The sequence below is a fragment of the Molothrus ater genome, chromosome 10, assembly GCF_012460135.2.
Source record: "Molothrus ater isolate BHLD 08-10-18 breed brown headed cowbird chromosome 10, BPBGC_Mater_1.1, whole genome shotgun sequence".
NCBI lineage: Eukaryota > Metazoa > Chordata > Aves > Passeriformes > Icteridae > Molothrus > Molothrus ater.
Window position 1 is genome coordinate 9,471,086 of NC_050487.2, and position 20,145 is coordinate 9,491,230.

At 40.0% G+C, this 20,145-nt stretch overlaps 1 protein-coding gene across 3 annotated transcripts in view; it reads left to right on the top strand.

Moving 5' to 3' along the window:
• The window catches only part of NYAP2 (neuronal tyrosine-phosphorylated phosphoinositide-3-kinase adaptor 2), a 136,663-nt gene that overhangs the window by 91,246 nt on the left and 25,272 nt on the right, over positions 1-20,145 (top strand). For all 3 annotated transcript variants that reach the window (XM_036388404.2, XM_036388405.2, XM_036388407.2), the window contains 2 exons: positions 10,498-10,707; positions 18,565-18,668. In XM_036388404.2, coding sequence (XP_036244297.1) covers positions 10,498-10,707; positions 18,565-18,668 — 314 coding nt within the window. The remainder of the gene's footprint in view (positions 1-10,497; positions 10,708-18,564; positions 18,669-20,145) is intronic.

The window sequence follows — 20,145 nt, forward strand, 5'->3', positions numbered from 1 at the left end:
CATGGTGTGTCAGTGCAGGGTATCAGGTCCTATTGTGAAAGAACTAAGGAAAAAAAAAAAGGGAGGATAGGAATGGAAGTGTTTTGATTTAATAGAATGGTGCAGGGTTATTTATGTTTCCTCCACTCAGGAAGTTGGCGCAGACACATCGGATGAAGCGGCTGGGCTGGCAGTGCCAGTGGCCTGAGAGCATGAGCTGCCAGCTATTTCAGAACTTCTCTTTACAACCAAACATTGGGCCTGGAAATGAATCTTTTTTTGAATTAAGAGTCAGATTTTCTTTGCATTAAGATTCAAGTGCATTTTTGGTTGTTAAGTCCTAAAAGTAAAACTAGAGATTATTAGTAGGAAGGTCTGTGTTTAGTGTAAAGCAGTGCTCATAAAGCACTTTGAACCCCATTTGACATTTTCCACAGGTAAGTGTATAGAGATAGCATTTAAGTCTCTTAAACCAAATCACAGGGAAGGAGATCACAGTGTTGTTTAGGAAAAGTAATCAAAACCATCCGAACCACACCACCACCAACAAACCAAGGGCTGTGAACTTTAGGATGGTGAAATACTGTACAAGTTTCAAAGAGCAGATCATAATAGTTTCCTCAAAATTAATCCCATGAGAAAAAAACAGTTTTGCAAACAAGACTTATTTTTCTCTTCATTAATTGGAATATCTGCATCATAGCTAGAGGAGCTACTTGAGGTCACTGTTAAATTAAATACTCATGCACACCAGCATATTATCTGAAAACTGAATCAATGGCTTCTTGAGCTGCTGTTATTTCATCTTTACAAGGGAAAAGGTTTAATTAAATGCCTTATCTGTTCTTACAGTGACACAGCTGTAGAACTTCTGCAATTTAAGAGAAGATGGTGGGAACTTTGTGGGGAGTAAAGGGAGGAATATGGTTTATTCCCTCACTTCCAAAATCTGATATCTCTGACTGCTATTTCTCCTCTTTATATTTCTTAAAATGGTTTTACCTTACTAATCTGTGTAACAAATACTGGCAATATCTTGGCCTGAGTGGTTTATCTATCCATTTTAAAAGGACACACTTTTTTTGGCACAACTGATTTGGTTCCTGCCTGAAAAAGTTCATTTTTTAAAGTCCCAATCCAAAGGTCCCTGAAGATCTACTTCAGGGGATCCCACTACAAATTATGACAAGAGGGTCCTCTCTCTGTACCAGGCTACTGTTCCTTGCAAAACCACTCTGTACTTTGGCTTCTAGAATGTTGCAGTGAATAATAGAAACACTGAGTAGTGAATGAACACATGATATGCTGCATATTTTTGTCAGTGTATTCTCTAATCTACCCATAGGATCACTGAGGTTGGGAAAGACCTTCAAGATGGGGTCCAACCTGTGACCAAACACCACCCTGCTAAACAAACCACAGACTGTCATTTCTTGAGTCCTTCCAGGGACGGTGACTCCATCCCTTCTCTGGGCCGTCTGTTCCAAAACTTGACAACTCTCTCAATGAAAAAGTTCTTCCTGATGTCCAACCTGAAGTTCCTCTGGTCCAGTTCGAGGCCATTTCCGCCTTTACTTTCATTAGTTTCCTGGTAGAAGAGATAATATTCTGATAAAGGGTCCTTGGCTCTTAATGGAGGAGAGGTAGATGTGCTTCCCCTGAAATTTTCTCTCAACCTTCCAAGACTCTATCAGTAATAAGAAAAATCTAAGTGTTAGAAATGGTTTTATTTAGATTATACATGTAAATGATTCAAATATCAAACGATGAAATTGCTGGGGTGTACAAACATGCTAGGTATAGATAAGGTGAAAAGTACAGGAACACTGAGGAAATAATTGTGAGGATAATCATGCACATTAAAGAATCATGTTCCTTTACATTCAATTTGATGTGAAGGTTCCCGTTCTTTTCACTCTTTTGAATAGAATTATCCATTCCTAATAATTATTTTATTGTTAAAACAGTAACATGCAATTAGCACTTTATCTGGCATTGAAGAATGAGTAAGGAGAACCATTGTTCTTGTAACTACTCATCTGCAAGAGAGAAGCTGTGTGTTTAATTTTACTGAAGATGGCAATTACTTTATTTTTGTGTGTGAATTTGAATTCATGACTCAAAAAGTACCTTCTTCCAGGAAATCTGTAGCTAGTTTACTGCTCCAGCAATGTTTGTGTGTTTTGTATGTAGTTTGCATGTGCTGTAACACAGACACAGCCTTGTGCCAGCCACAGTAGCTGCTCTGCACATTTGTGAAGGCAATAATTGAAGGCCTTGCAAGCACAGGCATCAGCCAGAGCTGTTACAAGACCATCTGCAATTCTACTTATTTCCTCAATATCGGAAGTCTGTGCTGGCATGGCTTCACAGTTGCTTTGCTAGCAAGAATAAAACCAGTTCACAAAATCAAACCTCTAATTAGAAAGTGGGGAGGAGCTAAAATAATTAATTCTGTTAAAATGCACATATAGCCAGAATGACACAAAGGTTTCATCCTGAAACAGGGAGGAATCTTAAGCATTTACTTGCAGAGAAAAAATTTCTTGGGATCCTGACCTAGAGCCAGGCATAGAGGCTGCACAGCAGCATTAGGTGATTGTGCCTGGCTCTGTAAGAGAGAGCAAAATTCAGATGAGGTCAATGTCCAGGAAGTGTCAAGATCCTCTTTTACAGGTAACATACTGGACAAAACAAGAGCTGTGCAATTGGCATGTCTGCTCTAACAATGAAAGGCAAATTTTCTAATTCATCAATAAAGCAAGTAAAAAGAAATTTGTTAATGAAAATGTTTTTCATACAGCTAGTTAAACCCTAGACAAAATATCCAGGAAAGAATTCATTTTCACTTCAACTTTGAAATTGATATTGTTACGTGCACATACAAAAGGGGGGGGGTTTCTGTCCCCAGTTTCCACAATTCATATCCTTTACTATATCTTCATTTTTGACTAACATTTACTACTGAATCCGGATAAAAACATACACTTTAGAAGAAATTAAAGTGTTCAGAAAATGGAAAAACCTTACACTCAAACTCCTGAAAGAGTTCAAAGGCTGTTTTTCAGCAGAAAACTTGACAAAAGAGTGTTGACAAGTTTAATATAGTCAGGACTTCCATGAAAGATTGATGTTTTTGAAGTGAAGCTTTGAAACATAAGGTCATGAACTTTCTACAAAACACTTTTCTTGAAATATCTCTATACTTCGTCTCTTTTGGCTCACTCTTGCCTTATGATTTCTTGTCATACTGTGCTAGGATGTGTGCAGGACCCATCAAACCATTTTGTCCTCATTCAAAGATCAAGAGTGCATTTTAAGGACCTGAATAACAGAATGAGTGAGAGGTGAAATGAATGGGGCTGAGAAGGAAAGCCTTTAAGTGAGAGTAGGTGCCATCCTTTCAAATCAAGTGCCAGGTAACAGTTGGACCACCTTTACAGAGACTCATTTTCACAGTTTCATTACAGGTTTCATTAACAGAGTTTTCTTTGATCATTATAGATTTTAGGGTGGGCATGGCAGTCTGTGTTTATGTGCAGTGTGTTGCTAATTAGCCCAAGGCTAATGGCAGTGAAGCCAAAGTTTCACAAGCCTGCCACACTCAGACTTTTCAGGCTCCTTCTTCTACTTAAATCCTATCTGCTGCAAACAATCATAGACCTTATTCATACCCACCTGTGGGTATAAAATGTTTGTGCACACATTTAGTTTTTTAATTGAAAGCACAACCTGGATTATCAGCAGATCAGGGTGCAAAAACTTTGTAAGAGAAATGTTTGCAGCTCCCTATGATTAGCTAATCAGCCATGCTGATTGATATGATGCTCATATCAATCGGCATGGCTGGCTAGCCCCAGCTGATAACTGCTGCAAGGAAAACCCTTGCTCTGTTGAAGGCAATACCAGAATTCCCTCTGACTTCTTGTAATTAGGTTTTTTGCCCAAAAAGGTACCAGAAAACAAAGGCTTCTGTTAAGATTTTTTAAGTCCAAGTCACCAATTTCCAGCATTCCAAGGTCAGAAAGGAAAATGATAAAAAAGATAAGTGCAGTGAATGTCACATAATAAAGTGTTCTACCTAATTATGTAATTGTGACTAGTCTGAATTAAGTAGAAAACTTGTTAACAGACTGCCATTTGATGTACTGTTTAGTCCCAGGACACTGCTTTTCTTTGCTCTAGTAGTACATCTGTACAGTGCATATCTTCCAGATGTGGCCTCTTTGGTCAGATGATGGAGTTGTGATATGATTTGCAGCAGAACAGGCACAATTAAAAGATCAAGCACTGAGTGAATAATTAAGAAATAGTGATGGCCCTGTTGGAAACAGGGCATTGTCATCACTTCTGTAATATATGCCAAAATATGATCATCTTGGATCAGTCATAGAATCACAGAATTAAGGGTGGAACAGACCTCTAAGACAGTTACAACTGTCAGCCCAGCACCACCATCATTTCCAATACTAAATCATGTCCTCAAGTGCCATATCCACACATTTTTTGAACACTTCTAGGGATGAAAAATGTCTCTCCTTATTTAATAGTAAAAAACAGGTTTTCCTTTATTTCAATCAATATACAAGAGGATTTTTCCTCTAACTATATGACATCAAATAATGTTGAATATGTCTTACAATGGTGAATTTTTAAAAATTTGTCTTTAAAGGGACTAATGCCACCAGCTGAAGTTTATTGGAACTTAAAGAATTGCATTCAATTTTTTCAACCAGATTATAAATTTCATCGTTTTCATTGAATATTTTTATTCTGAACCTTGGTTGATAAATCTATGGTATAAATGTTTTGCTATAAATCTATTCCTTTTTCATTAGTCTTCAGTTGTTGTACTGTGACTTTCTCTTTTCCTGTCTTGTTTTCCTAAGCAGGATTGCACACTTAGCAGGTTTGGGACAGCCACAGAAAACCAACTAAATGCATTTTCCTCATCAATCCCTCTTCCCCTCCCTTGGCTGTCTGTAGCAGACCACTGTGATCTCCATTGGATTTCACCACATAAAGCAAAAAAAGCCCTACACTGTTCACAGAAACATGCTCCATGAACACTAAGAAGTTCAGCCATGTCTTCCCTAAATGTTAGATGGTTTGTGAGAATTTCAGGCTTTCTATTGATTTTGCATGGAACTAGGTCAGAGCTGCTTTTAATTGAACAAGCTGGCTGCTGCAACTCTCACTTAACTGTAAAAAAGGGGTATTAAAAATTGATATGCAAAGCAAACTTCTGCTTAATTAGCAAGTGGGTGAAGTCAGAATTGACAAACCACTATAGTTAATAAAGATGAGGATATGGGTTTCATTGACAGTATAATATGCTCTTCCTTTTTTTTTTAATGGCTGAAACACTGAGCATTATCCATGTTTCTTGTATGTGATATTAATAGCTGGTTATTTTTCTTTGGGAGACGTTGGGATAAATTTACACCTGTGCAGATCAGACAAAGCACTGCACATCAGGAAATCCATTAAAAGGTGGCTCTAATTTTAACTGTGTAGTAAAGGTAGATAAAAAGCCCTGGGGTGCAGACAGAAGAAGCTCTGGGGCTCTCTGGAAGGCCCAGTATTGCTGTACATGCCGTGCCTGTGGAAGGGGTCAGTCAGGCACTGGCTGCCCTGGAGCCAGCAGTGGCAGGAGGGACACTGTGCCGGGCCATGCCTCAGGTAGCACTGAGCCTCACACAGGCGCTGGCTGCAGTCTCATCCTGCATCTGCCCCCCTCCAGGTGTGCCCTTGGGGTGCTCTGTGCTGCTGCTCCCTCAGCCAGGGCCACGCCTGCCCTGTGGCCTTGATGGTCAAGGCTGGAGGAGACCAGGAGCCCTGGCTCACATCTAAACCCCATCCTTGGCTTGCACCTGTATGTGACTGCTGAATTTTAGACCATTTGCTCCCCCCAGTATGTGAGTTTGAGTTCTGCCTAGAGTAATATATTATTTATTTAGGTTTATAACAAACAGAAAGGAAAAAAAGGAATAAATTATTAATGTATGGATTAGCTTATACATTTCAGCTCACATCTGAGAAAGATGGCAGAGAGCAGTCTTCATTTTAAGTTCCTTAAGACAATGGCTTTTCTTTCTTCCTCCAAACCCCTAGCAGTAATAAAGGTTCTGCCATTTATCACTTAGCATTGCACTAAGAAGCCACCTGGACCTGAAATTAATTTGTGTTTAAGAAGTGGCAGACTGGCCACAGAGTTATACTTTGAATGATAGCTTTTTGGATAAGATGTTTTCTGTTGCTGTAATTTCAGTTTTCTTAGATCCAAGTTACAACTGACTCTGTTTCTCACTTCCTTTAGCATTTCCAAGTTTTCTAGTACCACAGCTCACGTGCCAGCCTTGCCTAGTGGCTAGGCTATTAGGGGACCTTTCCTAAAGGGGAGATTGTACATGCCAATTATCTGTAAAATATATCGTTTATAGGAGATTTTAACCATCTCATACCTAAATGGAAAAGTCTGAGATTCAGGTGAAATAAATAAGAAAAATGCATATCTTTACATATTGAAATACTATGACAGCTGAAAGTGCTTGAAACATTTGAGTGCCTTTATGGCAGTTTAACCAACCGTGTCCATAAATATTTAAAACAGTGAATTATTTCTTGAAATTTACATTTTTATGTACCTTTTTTGTGGAAGAATTATTGAACAATAAAGATGCTTTCCATAATAATTTCAGCTTTTCAAAAGCAGCACTTGACTGCAAAAGGATTTTCTGGTGGCCACCATATGACTCAGTGAGCTCCCAGCATAATACTGAGCTTTGGTATTTCCCACCTCCATATTCAGGTTTTTAACAGCACAGGATAACCTAGATCCAACCTATGTTTCTGCAGTTCTCAAATAAAATAAAATTAAAAAGAGCTGTGCAGCAGCTGCTGTTACCTTTCAGCTGTGTCTCTGTGCACATAGATAAATCTGACCAGTAAGAGTTCCTGTTTTTAGGATGGGATCAATAGGGAGGGATAAAATGGCCATTTAAGTCCTGCTGTAGCTTTTTTAAAGGGTTACTCTGTGTAAAATATCCTGGTTTGCTTTTCAGGGGATGATAAGATCCCCACTCCACAGGTGACTACAGACATGTTCTGCCCTCTGCCAGTGCCTTGTGCCAGGCTACAGGAGCCCAAACGTGGAGTAGGGAATGTGCTCCTGTGGGACACAAGCATTTGTGCCACTTAGCTTGCTCTGTGGAGCTACATTTGTAGCAAGGAGTGGTTGACAAGATAAAAACATCCAAGCGCCTGGCACAGTCAACAAATGGGCCAGGGATGGGCTGAGACCTGGCAGAGGAGCATTCTGCATTTCTGGAGCTGTCCTGGGCACACTGGAACTGAAGTGCTCTTTCAGTTGACCAAGAAGTAGCAGAGTGATTTTTTAATTTATTTTAATTGAGTTTGGGTGTGATTCCCATTGCCATTTATTAAAGAAGCTGAAATTGTTCTTAACTTCTCCCCAAAATATTTCAGTAAAAGTGAGGCAATAATTTCCTTTTTCATTTTTTTTCTATATTTGCAAGTGACCTGGAAAGTAATATTACAGAAAACTACATAAAACACTGACATGTTGTTTTCTGTCTGTGTATCATTGTTACTGATAATGATCACCAAATAATAATGACTCAGGCCCTGTGATGGGCTACATGACATTATAATCTGTTTCAATCTGCTTTTCATTTTTAGGATATATTACTTTTCAGATAAACTGTGAACTGAAAATCCCTAAGAAAGGAGAGTGGAATGTAAATTTACAAAGTCTACACAGCCAGCTGAAAACTGATTTTCTACACCTTATAAAAAATTAGACTATAAACCAAATCTTTATTTAGTCTGAATAGTTGCACAGTTTCCAGCTGGTTGCAAAAGCTGTGCTTTGATTCAGCTGACAGTAAAAACTAAGAATACACAAATCTTTTTTATCAGGCAACAAGTACAAATATTTCTCTGTTAAGTAAACTGAAGTAGATAAATCCTTAGCTACACACTCAGCCAGAGCACTTCCACTGTGATGAGGTCTGACTGCATGTGTGTGAAATTTCAAGGGGAAGTGTTCAAGTAGTGGCAATGAGGCACACAGAGAGAAGGTTTTCACTAAGGTAGTCACAGCATTTCCAGGAGCAGCTGGATGACATAGTAAATTAACTCTATTGAATGATGCATTAATTTGGTAGGGCACTTGGAGGGCCCAATTCTTAGTTTTTAAAAACACATTCTAGTCTTCTGGCTTTCTTTTCATTTTGCTGTGAAGAATAAACTGCAATCTAGACATCATCCTGTACTAGAGGGAAAGAGGATTGTGTGCATTTCCAAAGAATTTTGAAACTTTGTTTTTATCTTTCCTTTTCCCAGATAAAGAGTGTCTTAAAGAAGTGAATGTTATTGGTGTGAAGAAAAACAATCACATATGATTGCATGCATCTGTTATGTGAGAAAACACATCAGTATTTTTGATAGCTCGATGCTGTCAACTGAAACAGTTCTAATCCTGGTAATAATTGGGGCTCTCCCTCTTTGCACAGCTCTTTGTATTAGCAGGTCTCTCTGTGCAGTCCCAGACAGATCTGTGTCACAGACACCTCCTAGCAAAGGTCCCTGAAAGGCAGATGTCATGTTATATTGATACAGACTGTTATCCAACCTTGTACCCCACTGGGGTTACCAACTGGGAAAAACAAACACTGGATTTTCACTGCAGTGTCTTTTTGCATAGACTAAAGTAGGTAGGTGAGAAGGTAGGTAGGTTAGAAGTTCATGGAAGAGGTTTGAGTTTTGAAGGTCTTTGTCACATAAATTTTACAGAATCCATAAATTTTACAGCTCACCCCAGCCCGGGGTGGTTTAATCATTTTCTCATGCAGTGTTACTACTTGCAGGCTGTGGTAAGTTATCTTCAGCATTTAATTTTACTATTAACCAATTGTAATTAACAAAATACACTAATGATTACATCTTGCACTGCATATCCTGTTAGATATTTTTACATGTCTCCTGTATGATGTTTCATTGAGAAAACCCCAGGCTGAGTGGGTTGTTGCTCACTAGGGTCATCTGCAGACTGGAATGTCAAAGAACCCAAAACAAGGTGAGATTTTGTCACTGTTGTGTGTAGGTGGGGTCTCTGCCCAGCACAGCTGTCTAGCAGTGCATCTTCCCCTTTGTGCTGTACCACAGGTAACAGTCTGTGGGACATTGAGCCAGGGGCAAATCAGAGTGCTTTGAATGTGGTGCTTTTCTGGGACTGTATCATCTGAGTGGTTGAGCAGTCCCAGTTCCTGGCCATGGGGATGACTGGAAGTGGCAGCTCAGACTGTAAATCCTGCCCTGCCATTCAGCACAGGCCCCTCAGGGAACTGCTGGCATCTCCTGCCTCTCAATGGCTCCTGGCATTTTCTCTTTGCTTGGCTCCCTCAAATCTTCCAAAGTCCCTTGAAGCCACTAAAAGTTTTTGACATAGAGCTCAAGGGAAGATTGTTATCTCTATCAAATGTGGATTCCAAGACTGTAGATACATACAGAAATTAAAGTATATCATGGGGTGGATTAATAAATCTGTGTGACTACACTCTGCTGGTGTATCACTTAAGGATCTCTTTTGGTTTGAGATGTAAAATTCCAAACTGATCTTTTTTTTCAAAATGAGGTAAACAGCAGCTTTGAATAACTGAGTAGCACAGTAATTAGCTCCTACAACTAAAGAGCAATCTAATGTTTCTTCTGTATCTAGTTTTCCATGTGAATTTTTCATAGCTACAGATGGGAAAGAGCAGGAATTAATTCTTTCTCCATGCATTGCTCAACCTGCAAGAAAAGAAATTGGGGTCTTGAGAAAAGAACAGAAAATCACCAGCCATGAAGAAAGCAGACATCACTGCTTCACTTGAAAAAATCATTCAACTGTGTTTTGAATTGCTCCTCTTTTCATTGACTTATGGTGTTTCAAACAGAAAGTAATTTTCTGACTCCAAGGTTTTTCCAACCAACTGCAATTTCATTCCCTAGGTTATGGTGCTGGGCACACCCAAAATGGATTTGTGCTGTTTTGTTTTGTTTTGTGGATTTTTTATTAGAGCTTATGAGAAGTACAGATACTTTGCTTGCACAATATTGCCTTAGGAGAGAGCTTCCTTCGAAAGTGCCTGAAGAAGAACTTCTTCCTAATGAAATGACAGCTGAAAAGATTTCAAATATTTGTATAAATTTTTAATAAACCACAATTTGGTAGGGAATCATTTTCCAAATTATTTTCCTGGCATTTGAAAGTTGTAACAGAAATGTTACATTTTATCCATCTGCTTCGTGGTGTGTGCTTTTAATAATTAAAAAGTGTACTGAAACCTGCATAAATTACAGGGTCTTGGCCTAGATGGTAAAACCATGCTATCAACTGCCCTTAAAGGATTTATGATTGATTATATATGGAGTATTTTGCAAAAGATTATTGCATGATGTGGATGATTAGCAGTTACTCTATAATGAAATGTAAACTCATGTATTTTGTAGAACCACTAGATGAGCTGAAGATCAGAAGCCACAGCACTGAACCACTACCAAAGCTGGAAAACAAAGAGAGAGGACATCATGGGACAGCTTCCTCCAGGGAGCCAGGGAAAGCTCAGGAATGGGATGGAACACCAGGCCCCCCCATGGTGTCCAGCAGGCTGGGGAGATCCTCTGTCAGCCCAACCATGCTGGCTGGAGGCAACAGCTCAGGTATGTCAAGTACAGCGCAGGAAGATCTCATCAATCCCCTTGTGAGCTGAAGACTCTCTAAAGATACACTGGGGTAGGAAGCATTCAGATTCTTTAGACTTCCAAATATCTTCTAGATTTGGCCCTGCCCACTGAGTGCTGCACTAATGAGGCTTGTGCTGTGCTTGTGCTCTGTGCCAGAACAGCTGGGATGCTAGCCTGGAATAAAAGCATGTAAACATGTTTGCCATCTACTTTAAAAGAAGTAAAGGGTTCCACCTGACATTGAAAAGGCAAAGACATTCCTAGGGATGGCACCTCAGGAAGTTCAGGTATCACATAAAGTAACAAAAATACACTTTGCAAAAGCAAGGCTGTCTTACAGAGGGGCACAGTGACAGGACAAAGGCAGCCTTTGCTTTCTGCTTGTACAGAAATTTCTAGAAAAGTGACTGTGGATTTCAGAAGTCTCAGATAAATACCTATTCATTTTATTATTCAAAAACATTTACATATTAAATAGTAAATTGCATAACCATGGCATTATAATGCAGTCTTGTTTATAAGTTGACTAAGACAAATGGAACTGATAAATGAATAGACATCTATAAAGAGATATTTATGGCCCTTGCATGAGTATTGTATTGGTACTTTTGAGATTTGACAGCTCTCATAAAAGAGTAACTTCATTGCTTATTAGCTGGACTGTGAGAAATATCCCCTTTAAGGGTAGCTGACATGTCTAGTGCTGAAGCCTCATGGTCAGTGTTCAGTAAGTATAAGAGCAGGAATGAGCTGCTCAGACAAAAATCATTCCTGCCTGAGAGATCTGCTGGGCAGTGAATGGCAGCAAGGAGTGTTTACACTGCTGAGTGAGCAGAGATGCTCACAGCTCACCCAGAACATCGCTTCCCTGGGTGATAATGGGACTCACATTGTCCCTGAATTGCTGAAAATGACACCTGAAACTCAGTGTATAAGTTGAAGAGTCTTTGCTGATGTGAAATGTTATTTGGAACAATCATGTAATCCAGCTTTGCTTGCTACAGACCCCACAAACAGTCCTTCCTGGTGCAGGGAAAGTGACTTTTCTGCAAACCTTATCACTCTATCGCAGGTCTTTTTTGTGCTACTGCCATTTCCTTACTTGTGTCTTACAAAATTTCCTGGAAGGTGTGAATTGTCCAGATAAGCTCCTGGTAGCTTTTGGTAAAAATTCTGTCCCCAGTGTCTTGGACCATCATCTGTGCTAATGCACATTAAAGAATGTGTTTAAAGCTGCCACATCAAAATTTTGGGAGATCCAATAATTAGACCAAAGGTGTGTACCAACCTTTTCAGTTCTGCAAGGTGACACTATGGACCAGAGTAGTAAGGAAGTTAAAACTAAAGAGAAAGCTCTTAGCAAAATATAACACTGCTGTCCAACATTTCTGCAGCAGTTTTATTTTAAAGAGTTGGTTGATCTCCAAAAGCAGACAAAACATGTTGGCCTCAGTCTCCATTTGGCATCAGCAAACTGTAATAGTTGTTGAATCATGCCTTGATTTAGTTAACTGTGACTTTGTCTTACACTGCTAGGACTGTCAAAGAAAAATTTTATTTTCTTGGCTGAATTTTGATTCCTTTCTATAATTAAAATCTGAGAGCTGATTATGACTTTTCTTTCCCTGCAGATTTACGATATTTCATTTGATGAATATTGCCTCTCATCTGTCCTGAATATTTTTTCCCCTGTGTCTCTTGCTGTTGCCTGAGCAACATGTTTTACCTTTACTTGGTGGGGCACTGCATTGAGAATGCTGTACACAGTTCTGCTCAATGAACTTGTACATGAACAGTACCAGCTCATTCTCTGCAATTAAATTAAAACTGTAACAGAATGCAAGAAGAGAGATTTAATACTTTCATATGAATACAAATGCTTTCTGGAGTCAAGGAGATAAAGTAATTCTGCACTAGGAATTAGAACTTAGATTTACCTCAAATAAAATCTAGGCAGTCCCCAGTACAGTCATCACTGCTGTTGCTCTCTTTGCAACATCATAGATAACAGGAAAAAAGGCTACTTTTTTTTTTTTTTTTTTTTGGTGCAGACATGTCCTTGAAACACTGCAGTTTGCTACCTGCCTCCTACTTCACACTGCTACAGGCATTTATTAGGGCAATATTTAAATTTTTTTTTTAACGGAGTTGAATTGCTCTGCTACAAAAGAGAAAGGATGTGAATGGACTTCCCACAGGCACTCATCAGGCAACGCTGCTCCAGCACAGATGAGCTGGGAACTGGGGTGGCCTGGCCAAATACCTGAGTGAGAGCAGTGGTTTTTGGTGGCCTCTCCCCAACTCTGAAACTGCTATTAAGATCCAAAAGAGAATGAGCCATGTCCAAACAGAATCTTGAACTTTCTGTCCATTTTGTTCAAAGAGCCTGGGCTGTCAGCTGCACACAGTTATCACTGTCTCTAGTGTCTGATTGTTCTGTGATAGAACTTGTCAAGGACACTTTCTGTTTCTTGGCATCCTATAATTTCTTGTGGAAAGCAGTGTGATTTGGGAGCATGCTGACTTTTAGGAAAGTCAGTGCAATTATAATGAACAGCCAAACACAATCTGTAATACTGAATCTGTATAACTTCACTCCAGGAGACTTGAAGAGCATTTTCTGGAATGTTGCTGCTTTTTCCCTAACTACAACGAAGAAGCATTTTGCATTGCCACCTGCTGCTGGAGAGCAGGCACTGCCCTGCCTTTAAAATCTCAGAAATTCTGTTGCATCCTGGTTTTGAATTGCCACCAGCTTGTCACTCAGCCAGCCATAAATATTCCACCTGAAAAGATTGTAGGTAATCAGGAAGGGAGGAAATACCCACCCTTCATTGAAATTACTGGCCATCGTTGTTGATTTCCAAAAGCAATGAATATTTTAAGTTCATCTATTTGAGGATGAGACAAAGGCTGGAAAACCAAAGGCACAAGATGCTTCCATTGTTGTAAGAAGGAAATAGCAGCAAAAAGTCAGTTCATGCCAGCCAGGTCTGTGCCACAAACCCCTACATTTTCTCCTCACAGGCAGAATTGCTGTGCTCCTAAGCCCACAAGGATTCTCCACATGAAAGGAACTTAATGCTGGGCTTTTATGTTACTGCCCAAGAGGCCCAGACCTTGCCTGCACTGGTCATTGATGTTCTCTGCTCACAGGCTCCCCTAAGCAGTGCCTGTCACCTGTAATGAAATGAGCAGTACTGGGAGGTGCACACTGAGGACATCCCACCAATGCCCATGGTTGTGCTGTGAGATCTCCAGGATGTGGGTTCACACCAATTCTGTTGGAGTAAAAATATTGCCTTGGTGTAAGAAAAACACACACAAAAAACCCGAACAAAGATACAAAACACTTACTTGTATTTCAAAGAAGCCAGGAAATAGCAAACAAACACAGCCAAATCCTACAACAAAAGCTTTACAAAGAAAACACCCATATTTCAGCATACAAAGTATATTCCACTAACAGCTTTTCCCTTTGGGCAAAATATCCCCTAAACCCAAACAGGGGGTTCCTTTTCAGACATGGTTTTGCTCATTACCTGACTTGGGTTTGAGACTTGCAAAACTTTTGACCTATGGATATCTGGTAACATTGAGTTCCACAGGTTCAGTGCTCCCCTTGTGAAAACTGCTCAGTTTGATGTGCTGCTGTGATATTTTAGCACTAACTGGCTTCTGCCAATAGCAAAGTACTAAATGCTTTTTTTAGATAGCATAATACTATATAGTTTATTGCACCATAATGTTTCATAACTTCAAGCTGTATTTCAGCTTACTCAGCTCTTTTTAGGCCAGTATGAAGACACTTGGTGTGATATATTTTTCCAGCATACATGCTTTCTTTTTCTTCTTTTTCTTCTTTTTTTTTATGTGATTGCTCCCAGCCTGTCACATTGCCTTGTTTAATTCAAAATGCATTTCTTGGCAGCTGTAGCAAATAAGCAATATTTCTCTTTTCATGTGCAAAGAAGAGACTGTGACAGGATAAGGAGCTTCTCCAACGTAAGTGACAGCCAGAGCATTTTTTTGAATTAAGATTAGGATAGGCAGAATGAAGGCTGCCTTGGATGGATAAAGAACTCTTCCCATTAAGATCCAAAAATTAAAATTGTGAAGGGTTGTTGTACTTCTGGAGAATATAGAAAGTCATAGCAAGTTGGTATAAAACTGATTGAAAATATTTCCATAAAATCTTGTGGCATTTCAGCACTGTGTATTATTGAGGAAAATCCTACAACACCCCATGTCCCAAATACAATCAGCCAAGCCTCTACATCTTTAGTCATGCTGGCAGCCCCTGCAGTTTTGGAAAACCAGCCATTTATATGAGTGCTTAGGCACATAATTAAATACACAACTTTAAGGCAATCCTATCTGTGCTTGGAAAGCCTGTATTTCTGTGTTGCACAGTCTCTCTCAAAATTCTCATTCTTAATGCTGCCCTTTGGAACTAAATGCTTGCCTGGTTCCACGTGTAACCCTCCTGGTGCTGAGTTTAAACCCAAGAGTGCAGTGATGCTCAGCCCATTGCAGCTGATTTTGTCTGTGGGTTTGGTGTCAGGGGGCTGTGGTCCCACTCCACTGTCTGAGTTTTGTGGCCACTGTGGGTGCCTTGAGAGGGGAATGAGACCCACTGTGCCCCCCTAACACTGTATCTGGCTCCCAGAGACCTGCAGTGCATTTTTCAAATCATGTCACTGTGAGAGATGCGACATTTGAAGCTGTGCAAAATAACACCGCTAAATTTCTAAATACACCAAGTGAATTTTATGAACAGTTTTGTGCATAATATTTCACAGCCTCCTGGCTACCCCCAATAATCTGCTGAATTCAGACCTCATGCTGCCCATTGATTGCAAAGAGCATCTCTAAAGGCTGCTCACATGCCCTGCATCCCCTGGCCTACAGGGCCTTCCCCATGTGCCTCTCAGGATGGCTGATAGAACTCAGCTCCACACAATGAAATTCTGTCACTAAGAGACTTCTCAAGATGTCCAAGAATACTCATTTCAGATGTTAATATTGAGCTGTCTCAGTATCATCCACAAGAGATAAACACGAATTTCTAAATGCTAGAAACCATCCGTGATATTTACTAGCAGTACTTTTTCCTTTAAGATTCTTGGCATTGAATAGGAAAACCCAGATAGCCCCAGCAGAGTGAATAAGCTGCCCATAGCCGAAAAATAACATGCTGCAGAATACAGAGCAGTGAGTCGTGCAGCACTTAAACAGACCTTTTATGGACTATTTTTCCCCCAAGTGGTGTGCTGTTATGCAGACCACTAATTACAGTAGAATACAGTATTTATTTGGTCTAAAAATATTGCCACTGATACAAGAAAAAGCTAGATGGAGCCATGTCTGAAGCACCCTTTGGTGACGATCACCATGGAAATCACAATAGTTTCCTTAATACTGGAACATATATTACAGGGAGATAAAGGAACTAATACTTCATCTGTGTGATAGGTTTTATTACTTTGATGCCAGATGAAAGGAGTCTCTTTGGCAAGGAAATGGTAATCTCTTGCTGTTGCTCACAGATCCAAACTGGAAATTATGACACTTCTTTCTGCTTTCCTAAAGCAAAGAAAATAATTCAGAAGCATAGTCAGACAGTGTCTTGGAGTTTTTTATGCACTGAGTGTCTGATTCTGCTTGTCACAGCAGAAATAGAATCTTTACTTAGCAGTAAAGAAAAACAACTGAAAAAATCCCAATTCTTGTCCTTTCTGAAACCCCAGCAGAATTCCAAGAGATGAGAGATGAGATATAATAATGAGATCCATTATTATATCTATATTACTGAAAGGAGCAGTCAGAAATCTGGCACACAGACAGTGTGAAATCAGAACAAAAACAAACCTAATCAACCTTCAGAGTAACTGCCCAAGTCCAAAAAAAGCAAAGCAGCAGACTGTACAAAAGCAAGGTTATGGAGGAGGCCAGTCTGCTCCTTTCTGTGTGCCTGTGGCTGTGTTGACTCGCGGTGTGTTTACAGACTGACTCGGAGAGAGTGAACTGAATAATGCATTCGGCAAGCAGCATAAATATTTTTGCTGCTCAGCCAGCTGGATGTTAACTAACCTATTAATATTTAGTTGATGAATATTCACCCATACAGATGCTTTCATTGGTCTAAGTGCTCCAGAATAAGTGGATAGCTCTTCTCCATGCTCTATTGAATTCTGAAATATCTGAAGAAAATAAGCATTGAAGGTGACAATGAGAAAGCATCAGTGAGAGTGGAAGAATCCATTCCAGCATGGTGCTGGTATGTGGAGTAATGTGCCAGCTGTCCTCAAGTTTCCAAAGTGTGTCAAATGACTTTAAGGTCATGCTGGCAATAGGCATCTTCTTCCTTTCAAGCTGTGGCCCAGCCAGTGGCCAGTGGTGATACTAGAGACCCACATAGGAAATAGAGAAATCAGTGTAAAACAAACACAGACAAAGCAGCTCTTTAAATGAGGCATGACAAAATAAATTTCAGACAGACACAGGGAAAAGTTGTGCTTCAGAGACAAACTTGCTAAACCACAACTGCACGAAGCATAGGTTCTTCCTTTCTTCTTGAAAACATAGAATTGGATAGGAAGAATTCTTCAAATCTTGTTTTAAAAAAACCTAGAAATTCTTTAAATTGTGATGAAGCATGGTATTGTAATTACTTGTTATTCATGGCAAAGCAGCACTGCCAATGTGAACAGTGAGACTCTGTTATTGGACCAAATCTATCTGGTGAGTCCAAATGTTTTCGGTGTTTGCCCACTAAATACAAAAAGCAGGTGCAGGGTTGGGAAGAAGGTTTATGAAACATGAGGAGAATGAACACATTGATCTGAGCAGAGTCATAGACTGAGAGCTGCTTCCTCAGCCATATAAAGGAAATGCAAGGACAAAAAAATTTCTTGGGCAGAAACAGGCAGATCCCTTTTTCAGAAAATGGCAGATTCCCCCAGACCAGCTGAACACTAGGGTAGTACATGGATGTCAGCCTGGCTTAGATATAAAAACTTTCATCCAGGCCTCCTGAACTGCATGGTCATCTCATTGTCAATGTGTACAATAGTAACCTGTGCTGGAAATCAATGGGGAGCCTTCTCAGAAATTACTCCATATAAAGCAGTAGAAGGAAAATCAAATAACACTGTCATTTTTGTGAAGTTCTTCTCTGAAATGGAGCTTTCTCTCAAGGCAACCATTGCTTCTGTTATCATCTTGATTCTGGGCAACTGACTTTGCCACTGCTGATGTTTTGATTTTTCTCTTCTTCCTACTTTATGTCTCTCAATTCATTGCTACTGACATGAGATTCCCAAGAATTTTTGGTGTCATTCCAAATCCCCAAGTGTGACAGTATCCTCACCACTTTTACATACCTCCTCCTTTATTTTCTGGCATTTCATTTTTTCCTTCAGCACAACCAGTCTTTGGGCTGTCATGTCCCTCAGCTCTGGGATGGAGAGGTGAAACCAGAAGCCTCTGTAACTCCCTTAATCACTGCTGTATTACATGAAGAGTAGAAAAGGTGCTGGGGAGCAGGGAAGTGGGGAAACAGGAATGCTTCTTTTGTATTCTTCCTGTCTGCTGTTTTATGCTCTGTCCTTCAGAGATGCCAGAGCAAAGAGGCCAGGACATGGCATGAGTCCTGCCTGAATCCCTCTCCTGATCTCAACTTCTGCTCATGATTCAGTCGTATGTCCAAGACTTCAACTGGTTACCGAGGCCGGAGTCTCCATTTCAAGGGAATCCTGGAAGCACAGTGTTTCAGCTTGCTGCAGCAGCCCCCTGCTCCTGCTCACTGGTGTTTCTCTCTCTCCCTTGCAGAGTCCAAGTCGAGTTGCCGGCTGGGCCGCTCTGCGAGCACGTCAGGAGTGCCTCCTGCGTCGGTGGCGCCGCTCCGGCAGCCCGGCGAGCTCCAGCCGAGCCAGGTACCATCGTTAGCCAATCGGGAATGACTCCATGTGCTGCAACATGCCAAATGTCCCCACCTCTCTGTCTGTCATTTGTTACAGTAAATGGTTCTTTTGCTTTATGTCTTTATTTTCTGTGCGTGTGCGTGCATCTGTGTGTGCGCATCTCCCATTGGCAATGAAATTCCACTGGCCACAGCCAGCAGAATTTTCTTTGCTCTTAATTCCTCGTATCTTTTTCTGTCTTCATTCTGTAATATAAATGTAGTAAAACTGTACAGTATGAACTGGCTGGGTTTTTTATTTTTTTCATGCTTTCTGTACTTTTTTACTGTCTTAAAATTTATCAAACTTTGATAAATTTAATCTATGTTTTTATGTAAATTTCTTTTAAATGTCTCGTCTAGAGCACTTACACCAATGTTGTCAATGACTTGTACATACTTGACTTCTGCCCAGTTGTACTTTAATATTTGTGCCAGTCTCACATCTGGTTGGAGCTTAATGCATGATTGTATTACACTGTGATTTATCACTGTCCTGAAAACTGCTCTTACAGCAAGTGATTTTGTTTAGTTGAGGCAGCTAGACTCTCTTCAGCTATAGATCATGTAATTCTTACAGGACTATTAAATAGTCCACTGTAGTTATATTTATTGTATATTGTTAGGAACCAAAAAAAAAAAACCAAAAAACCAAATCAAAGGAGCAACATCTCCTTTTATCTTAAACAGAGATACTTTTTTTGTCGTCATCAGAAACAAAACTGCCACATACGAAAAAATGAAAGTGTTTGGGTTTGGCAAATTTCTCCAGCAGAGAGAAAATGGAAAAGTAATAAAGACATGGGAAACCTATACTTACCTTTATTTTATATGCTAATACTGATATTGTAACATTTTGTTGCACAGACCTGTATTATTAGTTTGACAGAACTAGCTGAGAGTAGCAATTGAAAGAAGAGGTTTTGCTTAAACACCATGTGAATGGCTTCTGTCAAAGCACTGTGGCACTGCATCACTGGTGTGTATGTGTGGGGTGTGTGTGCACAAGGAGACAGGAGCACAGATGGATTTAGGTGCATATGCACATGTGTATGCACACACAGGCACCCTTATTTTGATGGAGAATTTTTGTCTGGCTTTCAGGGAGTTAGTCCCCAAAATACTATTGAATGTCACTGAGGTTTGAGTGGAAATCTCCCTGAGGACTGCTTTGCAATAATCACATATTTGTGTTTGTATCTTGGTGAGTTGCTCCAATTATGTCTCGACCAAAGCAAGGACCACAAGACTAAGTTGATTTACTCACTCCAGACAGCCAGCAACTTGTTAGGAAGGTTATATTTGGATAGCCAAGTCTGTACAGGTTACAGCTCTGTAACCTGTATGAACTGATATGATTGTATTACTTCTGAGTGCTGCCAGACATGAAGACTGAGAGAACCCTGCACATTTCTAAAGCATGTTTTACATAAGCAAATCAAATCTATAAT